This window comes from Simochromis diagramma, unplaced genomic scaffold (assembly GCF_900408965.1).
Source record: "Simochromis diagramma unplaced genomic scaffold, fSimDia1.1 OVJJ01000516.1, whole genome shotgun sequence".
NCBI classification, from domain to species: domain Eukaryota; kingdom Metazoa; phylum Chordata; class Actinopteri; order Cichliformes; family Cichlidae; genus Simochromis; species Simochromis diagramma.
In genome coordinates this window covers 2,352,861-2,369,899 of record NW_024386938.1, presented here as the reverse complement: position 1 = coordinate 2,369,899, position 17,039 = coordinate 2,352,861, and the positions used below count along the sequence as shown (strand labels likewise).

At 42.3% G+C, this 17,039-nt stretch overlaps 2 protein-coding genes across 3 annotated transcripts; both read right to left on the bottom strand.

Annotated features, from left to right (window-relative positions):
• Positions 1-3: 3 nt before the first annotated feature.
• On the bottom strand, positions 4-11,598 carry LOC120736892 (26S proteasome non-ATPase regulatory subunit 11A). Its single transcript, XM_040037255.1, has 13 exons — positions 11,465-11,598; positions 10,648-10,749; positions 8,389-8,585; positions 7,749-7,806; positions 7,347-7,541; positions 7,113-7,257; positions 6,936-6,996; positions 5,942-6,004; positions 5,671-5,796; positions 5,514-5,549; positions 5,343-5,394; positions 3,202-3,345; positions 4-1,257 (listed from the first exon to the last, which is right to left on the bottom strand). The coding sequence occupies exons 1-12, from the start codon at positions 11,553-11,555 to the stop codon at positions 3,203-3,205; spliced, it is 1,269 nt and encodes a 422-aa protein (XP_039893189.1). The 5' UTR covers positions 11,556-11,598; the 3' UTR covers positions 4-1,257; position 3,202.
• A 1,110-nt stretch (positions 11,599-12,708) lies between these two features.
• rpain (RPA interacting protein) lies at positions 12,709-15,439 on the bottom strand. Of its 2 annotated transcripts, none has more exons than XM_040037258.1 (7): positions 15,252-15,439; positions 14,961-15,152; positions 14,646-14,718; positions 14,455-14,566; positions 14,126-14,189; positions 12,957-13,097; positions 12,709-12,844 (listed from the first exon to the last, which is right to left on the bottom strand). In XM_040037258.1, exons 1-7 carry the CDS (start codon positions 15,321-15,323, stop codon positions 12,815-12,817), a joined length of 684 nt encoding a protein of 227 aa, XP_039893192.1. In that variant the 5' UTR covers positions 15,324-15,439; the 3' UTR covers positions 12,709-12,814. The 2 variants fall into 2 exon arrangements, with proteins under 2 accessions (XP_039893192.1, XP_039893193.1); XM_040037259.1 differs by having other exon boundaries at positions 12,957-13,094.
• Positions 15,440-17,039: the final 1,600 nt, after the last annotated feature.

Sequence of the window (17,039 nt, the reverse complement as noted above, 5' to 3'; positions counted from 1 at the left end):
TTGCAGGTTTGACTTTTTTATTAGCATTTTTCTTTCTCTATGTCATATATGGTAAACCTTTGAGTCCTTGCAAAATTAAGTTCCCAGAAATGTACAGCTTTATTTTCTTCAGCAAAGCCTGCCCTTTTCTGCACAACCGACTCATCATATCTCAGAACACAGAGTTCACCATCAAGTCACATCTTAAGCCTCAAAAGCTCTTCATGTGACTGACCGAGCTCTCAGTGGCAAGGTATACTCTGTTCTTATGGATTATAAAAAAAGGGGAACAGTGTGAATACATCATCAGGCCTGGGATGAACAGAGGCGCTTGGCAATGTTATATACAAACAGGAGGTGGGAGTGCAGAGGGGAGGAAAGAGGAGGGGGTATTGGAGACCCCAGCATGGTGTGATGACTGTTCTCCCCTTTTCCTGTGGCATGGTCCCGAGTGGACAGAAGAGCAATTCCCTGTATGGTCCACAAATCCCAGAATGCCTTGTGAGTGAGCGAGTGAGCACACTTAGGGTGAAAACGTTAAAGGGAGAGGGTGGCAAGGAAAGAAGGGCTGTTTGATGTCCTGTGGACAACACGGGGTCCATTTTTCACAACAACAGATAAAATTCAAATGTTCGGTTTCAGGGCCGGCTGGAAAATTAAACAGAGCAGGTAGAATTCAGATCTACCAACCAACCAACCCACCTTCACCCTTTTTTACACTCTGAGAACAGATCAAACATTTTTGTGTGTGTGTGTGTGTGTGTCTGTCTGTTTATAATACATTTATGTATAAGTGCTGTATATGTATTCTTTACTGGTATTTTACAAGATTCCCTGATGGCCAGCGCAGAGAGAAACAGGAACCAAAATAAAAACTAAACAAAAAGGAAAAGGAAAAGAGGCTCATCCAATTTTACATACAGTAAAAATCAGTGGTGGGAGAAAAGAAGAAAGGCGCAGTGCCTGGATTTGTCCATAGGGAGGAGCACTTTGTGTCTGATCAACCCCAATTAGATTGGAAGGAAGAGACAGTGACAGGAGGGGCGGGAGAGCAGAGGGCTGAGGGAGGACCAGGAGGAGCGGGCAGTCCACCCTGTCAGTTTGCTGTTCTGTTGGGTCATCTTCAGTGGGGCAGCTGGTTGTTTTGCTTGCTGGGTTGTTGAGTGTTTTGTGATCTCCTCATCCTTCTCCCCTCGTCCCTCCCGGGTTGAAGTGAAGCAATCGACAAAGGTCAGACTGGCCCACGTCACTCCAGACAGGAGGACAGATGGTGTCACTCTGAGGAGAACCATAAAGACAAACAAGACAGAAAAAATGATCAACAGACACCAGGATGAGGTTAGTTTATGTTTGCCTTACAGGCAGCAGGACACACCACACTCGGGACCAGGCTAGCTGCTTCTGATTTACAGAGCAGACAGAAACCGCTCTTCTTTTTTCTGTGCTACGTTTGTTTGAACATTGGATTGGGCACGTCGGGTGATGGAGGGATCAGACAGCTACCTACAAGGATTGAGGACGTACACACGCTTTTTAACCTGTCACCTACATACTATTGTGCCAATGATAAAGTCATTTATAAAACCTCTGGACCTGTTACAGCAGGGGTTGTGCTCAACCTGTCACACACATGTGACCCAGTACACAAAAACTCAGCTAAAGATACAGAACCAGAATCCTGGCTGCACAAACACACACAAAAAAACACAACCAAGAACAAGCAGACCTTCAAATATTTTGTAATCTTAACTTCATTGTGTGCAAAAGATCTCTCAAAAATATGTCTGAAAAATATAATTTGAACAGCTTCTGATGAATAAACTGCAAATAAACAAAGCACGTTTGTAACCCAGGTCCTTGTTCAGCAAACCTGTACGCCATGAGGAGGAAACCCTGGCTCAGCGCAGCCACACCACCGTGTTCCTTCTTCATATATCTCCCTCCAGGAATTTGCTGACATTTGTTATTCTTTATGAGTGCTAGGATCATTATTCTTCATACTGAGACAGTGATTTTTATTCTCTCTGTGATAAATTAAAAAACTGCAGTGAAAAAGTAGCCGGTAATACACACGAGGAATCAACACAACAATAGTTGTAGTCTGCATCGCTGTGTGTTTTCACAATGAGGCAAAACTTTATTTATATAGCACCAAATCACAACAACAGTAGTCTCAAGGTGCTTGAGGTATAGATTTTCTGCTGAAGCATAAATCTGCAGTTAGTGACACTGGTGACTTTTGCTTTTTCAGCAGTTTTTAATGACAAGTTTAAAAATTTACAATCGTTCTATAAGTGTGTATTCACGTGTTTGTATTATTACTAAACTACAATAACTCAAAGAATGGACTATTTTGACATCGTCGTGTACAAAGTGTTTTGAAAGGCATAAATGAAACCTGTTTTTTTTGTTCATTTTAAAGTTTTTGTAATTTTAGGAAACATAAAAAAAGAAAATCATCAAAAAATATTTGACTTTAGCCGTGTTTTCTCCTGCTGCGTCGCATATCAGTCAATACAAGGGGAAAAACCCACAAAACATTAATTAATTATTCAATCAATTTTCATCAGCTACCAGAATAATTAATGAAATCATTAAATCCTGGAGAACTATTCACTCAAACGATTCCCAATCTTACCTGTCAAAACACATTTTAAAACCTTTAAATCTCATCTCGTCGTCCATCAGTCCAAAACTCCAAAACTCCAAAGAGGCTCAGTTTACAGCGATGAGATGGAGGTGAAGCAGTAAACACTCACACTAAACCGCTAACTACAGGACGTTCAACTCGCTGTGAGTCAATAATGATCATGCTGAAGGCAAACACCACACCCAGACTCACAGTTGGCAGGTGAACACGAGTTATGTGACAGAAAGAGACGGCAGTGGCATCTAACTGAACCCCTGGTTCTGATCTTTAATTCAGTAACAAACAGGCTGACGGAGGTTTTCTATACCTTACAGTAAACAGGTCAGAGTCACCACAAATAAGCTCTGAGGTTTCATTTTTACAGGATTGGTCTTGGCCTCCTGTAAGATCTGCAGAGCCAGACACACATTTTACTGATTCATGGATTCAAAATATTTAGAAATTAAAATAAAATTCATACCTTGGAGAGTAACTCACTTTATTGTGTAGTTACTTCATCACTGCTCAAGACTGCTGGAATGAAGTAAAAGCATCTTTCTACAGTGCATGTGAATGATCTCAATCAGACTCACCTTATGTAAGCTTCTTGGCTTTGTTGTAGAGAGAGTCCACCACTTTGCTCATGTTCTGAATGGTCTCTAGTGCCGCCTCGTACGTCTTATCCACCACCGGCTCATCAAACACAATCAGGACGCCTTCCCCTTGGTCCAAAATACCTGTGGAGTAGGAAGGAGTGAAAGCAGGAAAGAGCCACAAAACATCATTATTTAAAGAGGAAAACACTCGTACACAGTGATGTACAGAAGACCTGCATCAGGACTGGGACTGTGAGTGAACGTTATAAACCATACTGCACAATTAAATTCTATTTTTAAAAAAGACCTTTGATCAGGGACAATTAATGTTTGAACATAAATAGACAGCCGTCAGCTGATCGGAATATTTGCGGGCTTCTTGTTAAACTTTCGTAAAACTCCTTTAGTTGTTATATATTTTTCAAACATATGCAAAAATGTGGAGGTCAACAGTTATTGAGCTACTCTACCTGTAGCTTAAAATATTGTCCCAAGGACTTTGCTTAAGCAAAGAAAACTTAGTGTATCAGATATCCACTTTATATACCTCGCTCAAGAATCAAAGAACACTTGTAGCATCAAGTCAGTTAAACTTGTGGGACATTGATGTGAAGTAGCAGAGTTTCAGCTGATTAACAGCAACAATGAGACAACGTTCAAAACAGGAGTGGTTTTACAGCTTTACATTTTATCCTTTCTCATCTTTCACTAGTTTTGCATTTGGCTAAGGTGACCGTCACCACTGGTAGCATGAGGCGATACCTGAACCCTGCACAGGTAGTCCAACTACTCTAGGACTAGTTCTTATATGGCGCTTTTCTACTCTTCTGAACACTCAAAGCGCTTTACACAACTTGTGCATTCACCCATTTACACCCATTCGCACAAGCACATTGTTCTAAGTGCTTTCTAAGTAGCATTCACACACATTCACACTCCGATGAGTGCATCGGAGAGCAATTTGGGGTTACTATCTTGCCCAAGGATATTTGGCATGCAGACTAGGGGAAGCCAGGAATCGAACCACCAACCTTCCGATCAGTAGATGACTTGCTCTACCGCCTGAGCTACAGCCACCCCCACACAATAGGATGTGTGTCATTGTCAGAAGGTTTGCTGTGTCTCCCAGGACAGTCTCAAGAACATGAGACTGTGGAGGCTGCAGGACACAGACAGTTACTCTGGGAGAGCTGGACAGGGACGTAGAAGATCCTCAACACATCAGCAGGATCAATATCTGCTCCTTTGTGCAAGCAGGAACAGGATGAGCACTGCCAGAGCTTCAACATGAACTCCAGCAGCCACAGGTGTGAATTTGTGTGACCAAACAATCAGAAACAGACTTTGTCAGGGTGACCTGAGGGCCCGATATCCTCTAGTTTTCCCTGTGCTCACTGCCCGACACCCTGGACTCGACTTGCATTTGCTGTAGAACAGCAGAATTGGAAGGTCTGACAACAGCAATCTGTACAGGTGAGAGCAGGTTTACCCTGAACACCTGTGACAGGCGTTAAAGGGTCTGGAGTAGCCGTGGAGACGTCTGTAACATCGTTCAGCATGACCAGTTTGGTGGGTCCGTGATGGTCTGGGGAGGCATATCCATGGAGGGGCACACAGAGTTCTACAGACACCCCGACTGCTGTTAGGCAATAGGATAGAATCCTTGGACCCAGTGTAAGACCCTACTCCCATGCTGGTCCTGGGTTATTTTTGGTGCACGACAATGCCCAGCCTTATATGGTGAGAGGATGCAGGAGGTTCCTGACAGATAAAGGAATTGATACCACTGACTGGCCTCCATCCTGGCCTGACTTAAATCCAACAGAACACCTCTGGGACATTATGTTCTGGTTACATCTCAGACTGTCCAGGAGCTCAGTGATGCCCTGGTCCAGATCTGGGAGGAGATTCTGCTGGACACCATCCATCATCTACAGTACCATTCTGAGCTGCTATTGTGGCAAAATGGACAAGCCCACTCCATCATTTATTACTTGTGTCTTTGAATTCAGCCCTGTGTCGGTTGATCGTTTTTATTTCCATCAAACCATGTGGCATCCTTTCATTCCTAACACATTACACCATCCATATCATGTACACAACCCAAGTATTCATTGACAAACAACGCTCACACCTACCATGAAACTTCGAATCCAAGATCATTTGTGATAATTTCCTCTCCACGTCTCCCTGCAAGACAGACACAGCATGAGTGCAGCGATCACAATATAAACCTTTTGTAAATACTTAAAGCAGGCAACTGGTGCATAATGAAAATGAAATACTAACCAGCAAGAGCAAAACCTTACCTTAGAGAGTTTGATGAGGGAGGAAATGTGTGCTATCTGTCAGAGAAGAGAATACGAGTGCTTATAAACACTAAGCAGTAATCAGCGCACTACACAGGTAGCTGTTATTCTATATGAGCCATGTTCATATCTGTCAGAAGTGACTGGAGAGGATTACCTGGACCCTGGAGAATGGCTCGATGACCCTGATGAGGTTCTGCTCCAGCAGGTTATCATACAGCTTGGTCAGGTGGGTGCTGATGATGGGATCATCCCGCAGCTCTGCTTTGTACTCTGTTAGTGCCTGGGGAGGGGAAGTTGAGGGCATTTTTCATCACAAATGACAGGAGGGGGTTCAAATATTATTACAACTGAAAATGTAACCCACACAAACAAGTCTACTAACCACAATGTCAAGAAAAAAGTCATCAAACTCTACATACACTCACCTTTTCAAAGTCTGCCAGCGACCGGTTCTTGCTGGCTTGTGCCACACATTTCAGCGAGTCTGTCTGTGGGAGAGAAAGAGAGGGATGGATAACAGTAGAGCCAACATGACCGAACAGCTTTTACTGACAGATACTGGACACAAAACAACCAAGTGTTCACAAATATACAGTAAATCCTGCAGAAAGCCGTCCATTTGGGGTAAAATGGTTACTGTTGCCACGGCTGCCCATTCTCACACAGCATATTATGCAGCTCATGGTGCAAAGTGAAGATCACGTCTCTGTAACTCTACTGGAGGGATGGAACATCATGCTTCCAAAACACATTCCCTCATTTGCTGTTGTGCTAACGCATCGGTCCAAAACCTCCAACAAGTGTTCAGCTGGGGTGAGATTAAGCAGCAACATGTGGATGCTACAAATACCAGGCTTATTTACAGCCTGGTTTTTAAAGAGGCTCAAAGTTAGGGGTGCTCCCACTCTGACCTACAGGTGAGCTCACTGTAGCAGACAGCTGTCTGCTTGGCTTCACCTCCACTAAAAGGAGTCACTGAACTGGACCTCTCCAGCATTTTGTTGTGTTGAGGCCTTTTGGAGCATTTTTAATACTATGATCCATTCTAAATAATTTGGCGTGCTGTGTGGAAGAGCCTGTTCAAAGAGTCTGTGCTTCAGTTTTGGTGAGTGCCTTTCTAGTATTCTACACAGTCTTTACTTGGCACTAATGAGTAGGTATGTGTTTGTGCTACAACCACAAACACGGTTAACTGGGTCACTTCTGGCTCCAAAAGAAAGGAATTCATAAGCAGACTTAAGCAATGAAAGCCCATCACTTAGTCCATCTTTATCTGGATTACAGGACCATGCACAGAGCAATCCAAAGCTCCACATCGTTTTTGAAGTCTGGCTAGGATAGAAATAATAGTTCCAGGCAAAGTCTATTGTATTTTTAAAGTTTTTAAGTAAAATAAAAAGTTGAAACAAAGAGTGATACCTGTCTGCCGGCATACCGCAGAGCTAGCTTGCCACTAATGAGGGCCTGGACATCTTCTGGCCTGAGGCAGAGAAGCAGATATGTCAGACACAGCATGGCGACTCCTTTGGAAACAGAGTTTTGTATTTCCAGTAGCTGTATTAACCTCTAAAGGCCCCAGTGATGTAGAGCACTTACGCATTGAGCATGATTTTGCAGAGCAGCATGTATTTGAGGGCTGTGATGGCTCGGGGGCTGTCGATGGAGTCGTAGCCCTCGAAGGCCTCGTAGAAGTAGGAGTAAGCCGTCTTCCAGTCTTTCTCCTCCGCTGCATGAATGATCCCTGGAAACACGTGAGCACACACAAATGTCAAGCTGGCAACGCTGCACAGACGCGCATTTTGATTTGTTTCTTGCTTTTACGAAGGGTACCTGACTGCATGTCTAAAGCTGCTTGTAGTTTGGGCGGGCAGTAGATGGCGTTGGCGGTTGTCCTAGCAGACGTGAGGGCTGCGCGGGCCTTGGGCAGGTTACTGAGGGCGTGGTATGTCTTACTCTCCAGCAGCTGAACCTCCACTAGCAGGGCCTTATCATCCATCTTCTTGAGCTCCTGCAGCAACTGGGAGCCTGGAGAAAGAAGACATGCAGTAGAGTCAGATCTCAGCGTGAGATTCTTCTTTAGACAGGCGGAAAACCTGGAGTCCTTAAATAAGGACTAAAGCTATTTTAAAAAATAGTTTTATAGAACACTAATATGTTTTCTGCAAGTTGTACACACAAGGTTTGTCTTGTCAGGCAAATTAAAAACTGAAATGTGAGTAGATTTTCACCCACCAAGCTGCAGAGCCTCCTGGTAGCACTTTGTGTCGAAGTACAGTGAGATGAGTCGAGCCTGAGGAGAGAGGAGAGGTTATTTCTCCCCCTGAATGTAAACCTGACAAACTGTTAATTTCTGCTGATAAGAACATCCTGGGATATGTAAAGGGTGATGAGCTGGGTTCCTTTGCTGCTCACAATCCAGATTATTGAGATTTAGTTTGTAGCTCTGCTACTCCAGAAGGTATTTTATGTACCTGTGTTTTATTGTATTTTATTGTACAGCACTTTGGTCAGCCTTGGTTGTTTTTAAATTTTTTATAAATAAATAAACTTTATAAATAAACTTGACTTGACTATATGTTATTATTAGGTTCACATGGGTAAAAAAATAAAGTGCTGTACAAATTAAGTTATTATTATTACTCTCTGGGTGTCTTCCAATCCTGATCCTGGTCTTCTTCCTGTTAAAAGGGAGTTTTTCCTTCTCACTTTTTCTTTCCCACAAGAAAAGACTAGACTCCAATAAAAAAGGGAACTAAACACATCCGCCTGTTCACAGAGCGTTACTGCTCGCCCAAATAAACGTGAAAGGTAAAGACCCGGTCACTGAACAAAGTGATCAGTGCAGTTGAGGCATAACAGCAGCACATCTCACCTCTAGCGCCTGTCTGAGGAAGGTCCTCTTCTCAGCCTTGGCCCACTCTATGCATTCAAGGCAGAGCTCTACCTCCTGACCCGTGGCAGCCTCCATGTCCAGGAACAGGTCCAGCAGGGAGCGGACCAGCCGGGCTGCCTTGGCCTTGGAGATGGAGTTGAGGAAGGGCCGGACATATTTTAGCAGCCCCCCGAGCTCTGAGAAGAGGATAAACAGAAAAAAATTATTTATCTAGGGCAAATAAAAACAAACTGCAATTTCAGAAAAAGGCAACTTCAAACTGTTTTCTCAGTAATGGAGGAAAAAGCTAAGTCTGTTACTTTTAGATTTCAATAAAGCCACATGTCTTATGATTCATCTGTAAGTCATGAACCTCAATGTTTTCTGTCTTTGGACTCAACCGACAACTTAAAAGAATGGCCTGTGTCATTCACTGCTGCCAATAAAAACACAAACTCGATCCTTTAAAGTCCTCAGCAGTTGTCAGCAGTCGGGTCTTTCAGGTCTTTCAACATCGGACACCTACACCCAGGCGACCCAGCAAAGGTTGATCAGACCCCAGCCTGTATCCCAGCAGCAGCCACCCATGGATCAGTCCTCTTTATCCACAGCCACCTTGTGGCCTTCTCTGTGGCTTCACATACAGACCAGAAGGCGCTCTTCCTAGCCACTCCTGTTAGGCCCAGTTGGTTTAGGACTTTGCAGAGTGAGCACCCTGCAAAGCCTCTGCAGCCCACCTCTACTGGCTCACTTCTCTACTAGCTCCTGGCACGTTTCCTTTCATTTGCCTCTTCCATATGTTCTTCCCTGGATCAGTCATGGCAGATTTCATGGCAAAAATCAGTCACCTTATGTTGACCTCATTGTGAAAATGTCATGGAGTTAATGACAGATGTGAAGGAGATTTTAGGTTCTCCTTAAAGGCTTTAGGCAAAGAAAGCCTCACAGAATCGACCTGATCTTACAAAAGGGACAGTGAATTTTGATGTTGTGGGTCTGAAGTGTTCAAACTACTTTGTCCCAATGTCGAACTACAAAAAGCACAGTTTCAATGCCCATATTATCATAGTCAGTGTTTTATTCTGGTTACACAAACAAGGAAACTCAAACATACCACTTCATTAGCAGTCAAATCAAACAGCTGTATTAAGAAATGCTGCTCACGTAATCTCTTTTCTGCTACCATTAGCCACATGAACTTTTTTCTTATAAAGGCTTTCATTATCTCAGCAGTCAGTTAATTAATGATCACCCTAAAACATGGCAAAAATTTCACTTTTATCGTTTCAAATGAAGTTTCTTTCAGTTGCTGCGTCAGCAGCAGGTGGATCTACATCCTTGACGTGATTTTCTTCCCACTTCCTGACACAACCCTCGCAGGTATTTATAACTCCTCCTGGTCTCGAACCCAGGACCTGTCATGTGTTAGATGAATGTAAACATTTACACTACAGAGCCCACCACCATCATATTTAATACAATACCAAACAATTTCATAGCAAGCTGATTTCACTAAGGTTCAGAATTCAGCTGTGGGTGTTCAAGACACAGGCCTGTCAGTATACTAGGAAGTGACAGAACTCATTGACACGATCGTCTTCGTCACTTATATATTATACTTCTGCATCAGATCTACATCACAGCTTACATTAAAATTCGAACCCAATTGTTTCCCGCAGAAGCCTAAATCAAGCTTCAGTAGTGTTGCCTATTTGCTTCCCTGAACAGCGAGTTTTATTAAACCTAGCTGTGAACTGTGTGACGCCATTATGTCCAGAGATCTGGCATCTGCACATGTCAGCCTGGAAGCCTGTAAACATGTTGGTCATTCCAGTCCTGCTCACACTGAGAGGGCAAAAATATAATTTTTCATCCAGTCTCTTTGCCTTTCAGTGGTCCAGTGAATCCATAACTAAAGGGGGTAATGAAGGAAGCAATGAAACACCTTTCCTAACTTCTGGTTCACTTCATTCACTCACTTATGAACCTTTCTTAGCAAACCTGATGATTCAACCAAACCCCTAGACCAGAACAAACTCCTAGGACACACAACAATCGTACTTGATCTAGCAGGGACCATAGCCCTAACATTTCATGTGACTCAGGTTTTTCAGGAGTTTGCTCAAAGTTTTCATCAAGACGCCCAAACAAGAGTTGGTTAAAGTTGGTTTCCTATTGGTCTAGCTGCTCAACATTCACAACGTATGTAAACAAATCATAAACAGCGTGTTAAAAATCAGGACACTGCGTTGTGTTTACCTGCGGCCTGTCCCGTCTTCGCCAGCAGCCCCCCCAGCTCCAGGATGCTCTGTTCTTTGACACGCACCGCCTCCTCATCGCTGTCCTGGATGTCCCGCTTCACTACAACACACATAATGATGATGTCATCTGATCCGTGTTAACGTGAATCACCGCGATATACAAACAGTGAAAATGCAGATGTCCCATTACCACTTCCGTCTCTTAACGCTACAAGATATAGCTATCATGAGCGGAATGAGGTGGATGGCGAGCAGCCAAGAGGCTCCAGAAGCTGCGAAATACCGGAGCTGTCACAGTGAAACAATAAACGGCATTGGCGACTAAACCGCTAAGCCTTTACAAACGACAGAAAGAATCACAACCCCGCACTGACATGCGTTATGATTAAGACGGTGATATTAGGCAACAAACTCATTTTCACTTAAGTTTCTTTGTCGGCCTGTCATCTGACCAGACAAGGGATAGCTGCTAACAACGCTGGCTGCTAGCTAACATTAACTAGCCAGCTGTCACCCAAGTCACTGTCAAATGAATGAGCGGGGTAGCTAACATTAGCTTGTCTAATAAGCTAGCCGGTATATTGCTAGCCGGCTAGCCCGCTGCTGCTGACTCACTGTGCAAAGCAGTCGGCAAAAAGACACGGGCAGCACTGAGCTAGCTAGCTAGCTCGCGTTAGCTTAGCCGCTACCTAGCGAGCAAAGAGCAAGCCTGGCTAACTGAGCTGCTCCAGGACTGATGGAGCAAAGTAAAAGGCTCTGTGTCTACTCGTGAAATAACTTTCTCTCTAGCGCCACGTTTTGCGGAATATATTTACCTATTGAATGTAAGATATCAATAGAGGCATTCCGGTCTGTTCCAAGAAGAGACTGTGCTCTCTGAAACTCAGCCACTGCCGCGGCTGCCATCTTTCCTCTGCCTGCCTCCGCTCCACTTTGCTGGTGGTTTTCCGGTCAGGTCGTTCACAGGGTTGGAACAATGTCTCCCTCTACAGGTCGCGCCCAGTACTACGCTGGGAAACGGCGCTTGCAAAAGTTTCACGGCATATTAAGCTCTAACAGCAATGCACAGCATTAACTGTCTCATTTGTTAATTATGTTTTAACAATTTTTAACATACATGTTTCCTCCAGTCATTAATTCCCCCAGTCATTAATGCAGAGCGTTAATGACTGGGGCTGCAGAGCCTCAACGAGGCCATTTCTGTGACAAGTTTTTTTAAAAATGCTGAGGAATGGGTTTTTACGCAGCAAGGGAAAGAATGTATATTAAAGATGGACACATATTCCAGTTCTCAAACCAATGTGAAGGGGCTTTAAACCCCTTTCTCTTATGCAAAAAACACATCACGTGTTACAGTAGAGTAGTGTCCTCAATAAACACTTTGCTGATGGGCTCAATTTTCAGTTTTAACTCATACTGAACACAGCATGGTTTATATGTTCTAAATGATGGTACTGTGCAGTGCAATCATTTACACAAAAAACTACACCACTCAGGTTTTACAAAGGGACTTTGCAAACCAGGGAGTTAGCAGAATGTAGCTACATCCTTTACATACAGTAAAGGTGCAAATATTAACTTTTTCCCCATAAAGACAACATTTAACCGCTTCCACTTTACCCTTAACGGTGAGTTTTGCCATCTGAGTATATCAATAAAGACGTGATTTGACCATTAGAATAGTTTCTGGGTTTTTCCAATGGTAGCCGTATATGCAGAGACCAGTTTGACTAACTTCTGATTTAAAACCAGTCATTTTGTTCTACAAGCATGAAAGAAAAAAAATATTTAAAACTCAAGCACGGTTATTATTTAGAAAACCAACACTGTTTCTGTTTTGCTCCTAGTTTTTGGTGAAGTTTAGCAGTGACAGCTTTGCCATTTCTGATATGTTGTGTAAACTCAGACAAGCGTAATATTGTTAAACTGTCTAAATTGTATATATTGTGTATATTTTTTGTTTTATTCTTGATTTTATTTTCATCATGACTGAGATAAAGTGAGAAAATCAGAGCTCGACTCTACCGAGCTAAAAAAGTAAAGAAAAGAAACATCATCATCCGTTTAATATACAAAATTGCCTTTATTTAATAAAATATACAAAGAGCACAAAAAACTCAAAATCAAATCTCACGAGTGGAGTCACTCATGACAGCCGTCTGCGTTCACAGGACGATGGATAGGTAGTCACAAACCTAAAGTGAGAGTAAACGAGAACATCTGGATGTTTTAGACCGACAGCACCTCAAACTCTGAGACGTTAATGACACTTGACGTGCGAGCTGTGTGGATGAACGGGCACCATACCTTGCAGCTTATCATGAGGTTGGGAGAGCCTTCTATGTTAGGAGCTACAGAGAACACCGGGTTGTGGAGACAGTCTTCCATGTGCTCCGACACCCTGGACTCCAGAAGATGCTGCAGGACATCAGGAGTGATGCTCTGCTTCTAAGGACAATGCAGACATTTCATCATGTTTCCACTTTCTCTCCTCTTCCTTTACCTTCACAGGCTTTCAGCATATTTTAGCCACATACACTATTTTTATTTTATTCAAATCAAGACAGTCCGTACAGTCATTCTAATAAGAAAGTTTTCAAATAAAACATCTGGTCCTCAGCAGGTTTGCCAAGTCTCTAAAAAGAACACAGCAGCTCAGCTTAGGTCTGGGAGGCTGCATATGAAGGAACTACAAGGAAAACCAAAAGAACAAATTCCTTTTAATACTACAAGTGGAGATGTTTGGCCATAACAGCTGTGAAGCACAGTGGAGGAGGGGTCATGATTTGGGCGCCTTGCAGTAACAGAGTCACACATCTGTATCCCGAAGAGTCAAATGTGAGGACATCAGTCCAACAGCTACAGCTGGGCTGAAACTGGATCATGCAACAGGGCAAGGATCCAAGAACAGCAACAACAACAGAAGGGCTCAGAAGAAGAAAAAATACTGAAATGTTGTGGTAGAAACTTGAGAGCAAAATTCTGGTGGTAATACAGGAAATGATGGCTTCAGGTTATTGCAGCTAAAGGTGCTTTTGCAAGGTTCTGTAGTTGTATTTAGATCATTTTAAAAGCTTAGTTTTTATAATGGCCTGTTCTTTTTCATGCAACCATAATTGTTGTGGTTAGGATGAACAGGCTAGGGAATACACTGTGAAGGAATCTCCTCACTAAGGCAATCGAGCTGACACAGCTCTGTGTGCCCGTACACACAGAGAGGAGCAGGTTGTCACTTTTGGGGCATTTTAGCCTAAATCTAAACTCGGGACAGACGGCTGCTGGGATAGGGGAAGAACACACAGGCCTACGAAACTGTGTCAAATTATTAAGGAGGAGAACAAAGACTGAATTTACGATGCAAACTGACAGAAATAAGGCATTCACAATAACAGAGTGCCAACCAGCTATGATTTCTAAAGTTAGTGAAGCCTTCATAATGAGTTTTTTTTTAATAGATTAGAGTTCAGCAGACAAACCTTAGTGTTGATATAAACTCCACAGGGGCAGGAGATAAAGAAGCTGTTGATGTTCAAGTTGTTCCTGTAAGATTAAGAAGCAAGCTCAGGTTGACTGACAGGATGGCATGCCAAAAATTCTGAATTTCATGTCAGTGTTTCATGACGCACTCGGTGTGAAATGGCCTTCAGATTCTATTTGTGACAAAGAAGAAAGTGTGCGTGCGACCGCTCTGACAGAAAACATTTTAAGGCAAGTCGACCGCTTTAAATCCCAGTTAGAAATCGCGAAATGAGAAACAACCAATTGTTGCTGTCACGCGTTTAAAGCGATTGATTTCCAAACTCACGTGTGACATATGGGGCAAATAATACGCATCTCATCCATTCCTTCCACGACAGATGATATGTACTGCTGCTCAAACAGCTGGTTCTTCTCGTACTCTTCAATAATGGACATCTCTGCAGCACAGAGAAACACAGAGGCTCAGAATCAACAGGATCACACAGGCTGGATCTCCACTGAAAATACCTGTGTTACCTTCAGACATGAGCTCCTGTTGGATTTCCTCAAGCACCGCCAGTTCATCGTACTCCCTCATAACACCCAACATCTGTAAGGAAAAGTGTCAGACCAGTTCTCGTTCAGATTACACCAACTAAGCTCTCATCTGCTCTCAGTGATTGTAATCAAGCCTTTACATGCAGCACAGTGTGAACGCCAAAGCAGTTTTCACATTATAAAGATTTTTATCTAAATTAACAGCTAAAAATGACCAAATAATGAGAGACAAACGAAATCCAAACACAGAAGAAATTCCTAATAAGAAATGAGGATATGCTGGGAGAGACAGACCTCTGCCATGCCCGCAGGTCCCCACAGTGAGGGCAGTCTCTGGTCCTCGGACTGCAGCGCGCTCCACTCCTCCTCCATCACCTCCTGGACGATGATGGAGGCCCCGGAGCTGCTACACTGCTGGCTCTCCCCCATTTGCCGGTATTTCTCCAGCAGCCTGGCCCGACTGTTTTTTAGCCTGTCTACACAGCGCTTAAAAGCACAAGAAAATAACGCACTGCAGCGTTAGAGTCATAGCCTGAAAAAGTTAGCAACATGCTAGCTAACTAGCTCTCCGACACCTTGCAATACCTTGCGATATGTTTCTTTCCATGGCGGAGTCGTTCCTTTATAAAGTGAGCGGTGCCTGTGCAGAGCGTCCATCAACCGTCTGTGGAGGCTGTCCGTTTACAATTGCTCTTTGAAACAACCGGCTAAAGTTGGAGAAGACTTCAAAATCAAAACATTCCGGCTTTACGCCCCGCCACCCGGAAGTTGACGTGTACTGGCCCGGATTGCATGACGGGTTATGTCGTTTTTGACTGAAAAATACTAAAACAATAGATAAATAAATAATAAAATAAATAAAATAAAATAAAAGTCCTGTCAGCTTTAAAGAATTGAAATAATATGGGTAATGAATAACTGGATTCCCCACATTACTCATATCAGAGGCAAAATATCGAAGTCTCTGGCAATTCTCTATAAGGTCAAGGATCTCATAAATCAAACATCATTATATACTCTCTATTGTTCTATTATACTGCCGTACATGACATACTGTGTGGAAGTGTGGGGAAACACGTATAAGACACACACTTATCCAATATACATTCTGCAAAAAAGAGCAATAAGGATAATAAATAAAGCTACTTCAAGGGAACCATCAAATCCACTTTTTATCAAATTAAATATTCTCAAATTTAAAGATTTGGTTGACCTCAGAACTGCGCAAACAATGTATAAAGCAGCAAATAAATCTTTGCCCCACAACATTCAGAAATTGTTCCAAATAAGACCAAATACTCATGACCTGAGAGGAATCCTTATGTTCAGCAAGCCAGTAGTAAGGACAAATGTAAAATATCAGAGCATTACAGTCAGAGGAGTTAGTGTGTGGAACACCTGTACAGATGAAATCAAGACAAGTGCATCAATACAAAAATTCACACGATTGTTCAAAAATAATAAATTGCATGAATATAGGAAATCTTCCTCTCAGTGACTGAGTTGTCTCGTTGTGTCCTCATTTTTTTTGTTTTATATAGATCAAGGCCTGAGTAACCCAACCTTAAGTGTTCATTAAGGTGTTTATCACATAGATATAAAACAAGCTCAGAGATTAAGCGGGTGGTATAGACAGGGTGATTAGTTTATGTAAAAATGTAGTTTGTTGTTGTTCTGGTTTACGTGCTGAAAATGGTTTTTATTTGTGTATGTTCAATGTGTTAGACTTGTACATAGTTGACCATATATGATCAAATAATGTTGAATCCTGGATATGGATTTGTAAGCAATGAAATTTGAAATAAGTGGGTAGGAACAAGAAAAGTGTAAACTTCATCCTACTCCTTTTCGAGCATACGCATTCTGTAGACAAAGATATATACATGAAAACTTGATGATTTTTAAGTTTTGTTTTTTGTTTTTTTCTGTTGTTATTTCAATTATATTTGCATGTTCGAAATAAATTATATCTATATCTATATCTATTATATCTATAGATTAGACACGAGTGTATTAAAATTTATGAAAGTCAAACTCATTTTACTTCATGGACCACACAAATCCCACTTTAATCTTCTGTCAGCATAAAGAGGTTTAATTGCATATTTAAGCCCTGAGATACATTAAAATAATAAGAAGTATAATTTCTACAGAGCATCTCAATGTTTCTACATGATAAAGAAACTGTACGGAAATAAACGTGTCAAATTTTAGAAAAACTTCTGGAAGGTGTAGCTCAGTGACTCGCCTCTAAAATTGAAAGTTGGGAGGGGGTGGGGGGGTTAAGTCACTGTGAAAAAGTGAAAAAACAGGAACTTTCCTCTTTCGTGTATTTTTTTTTAATCTATTTCCTGATTACTTTGGTGTAACATT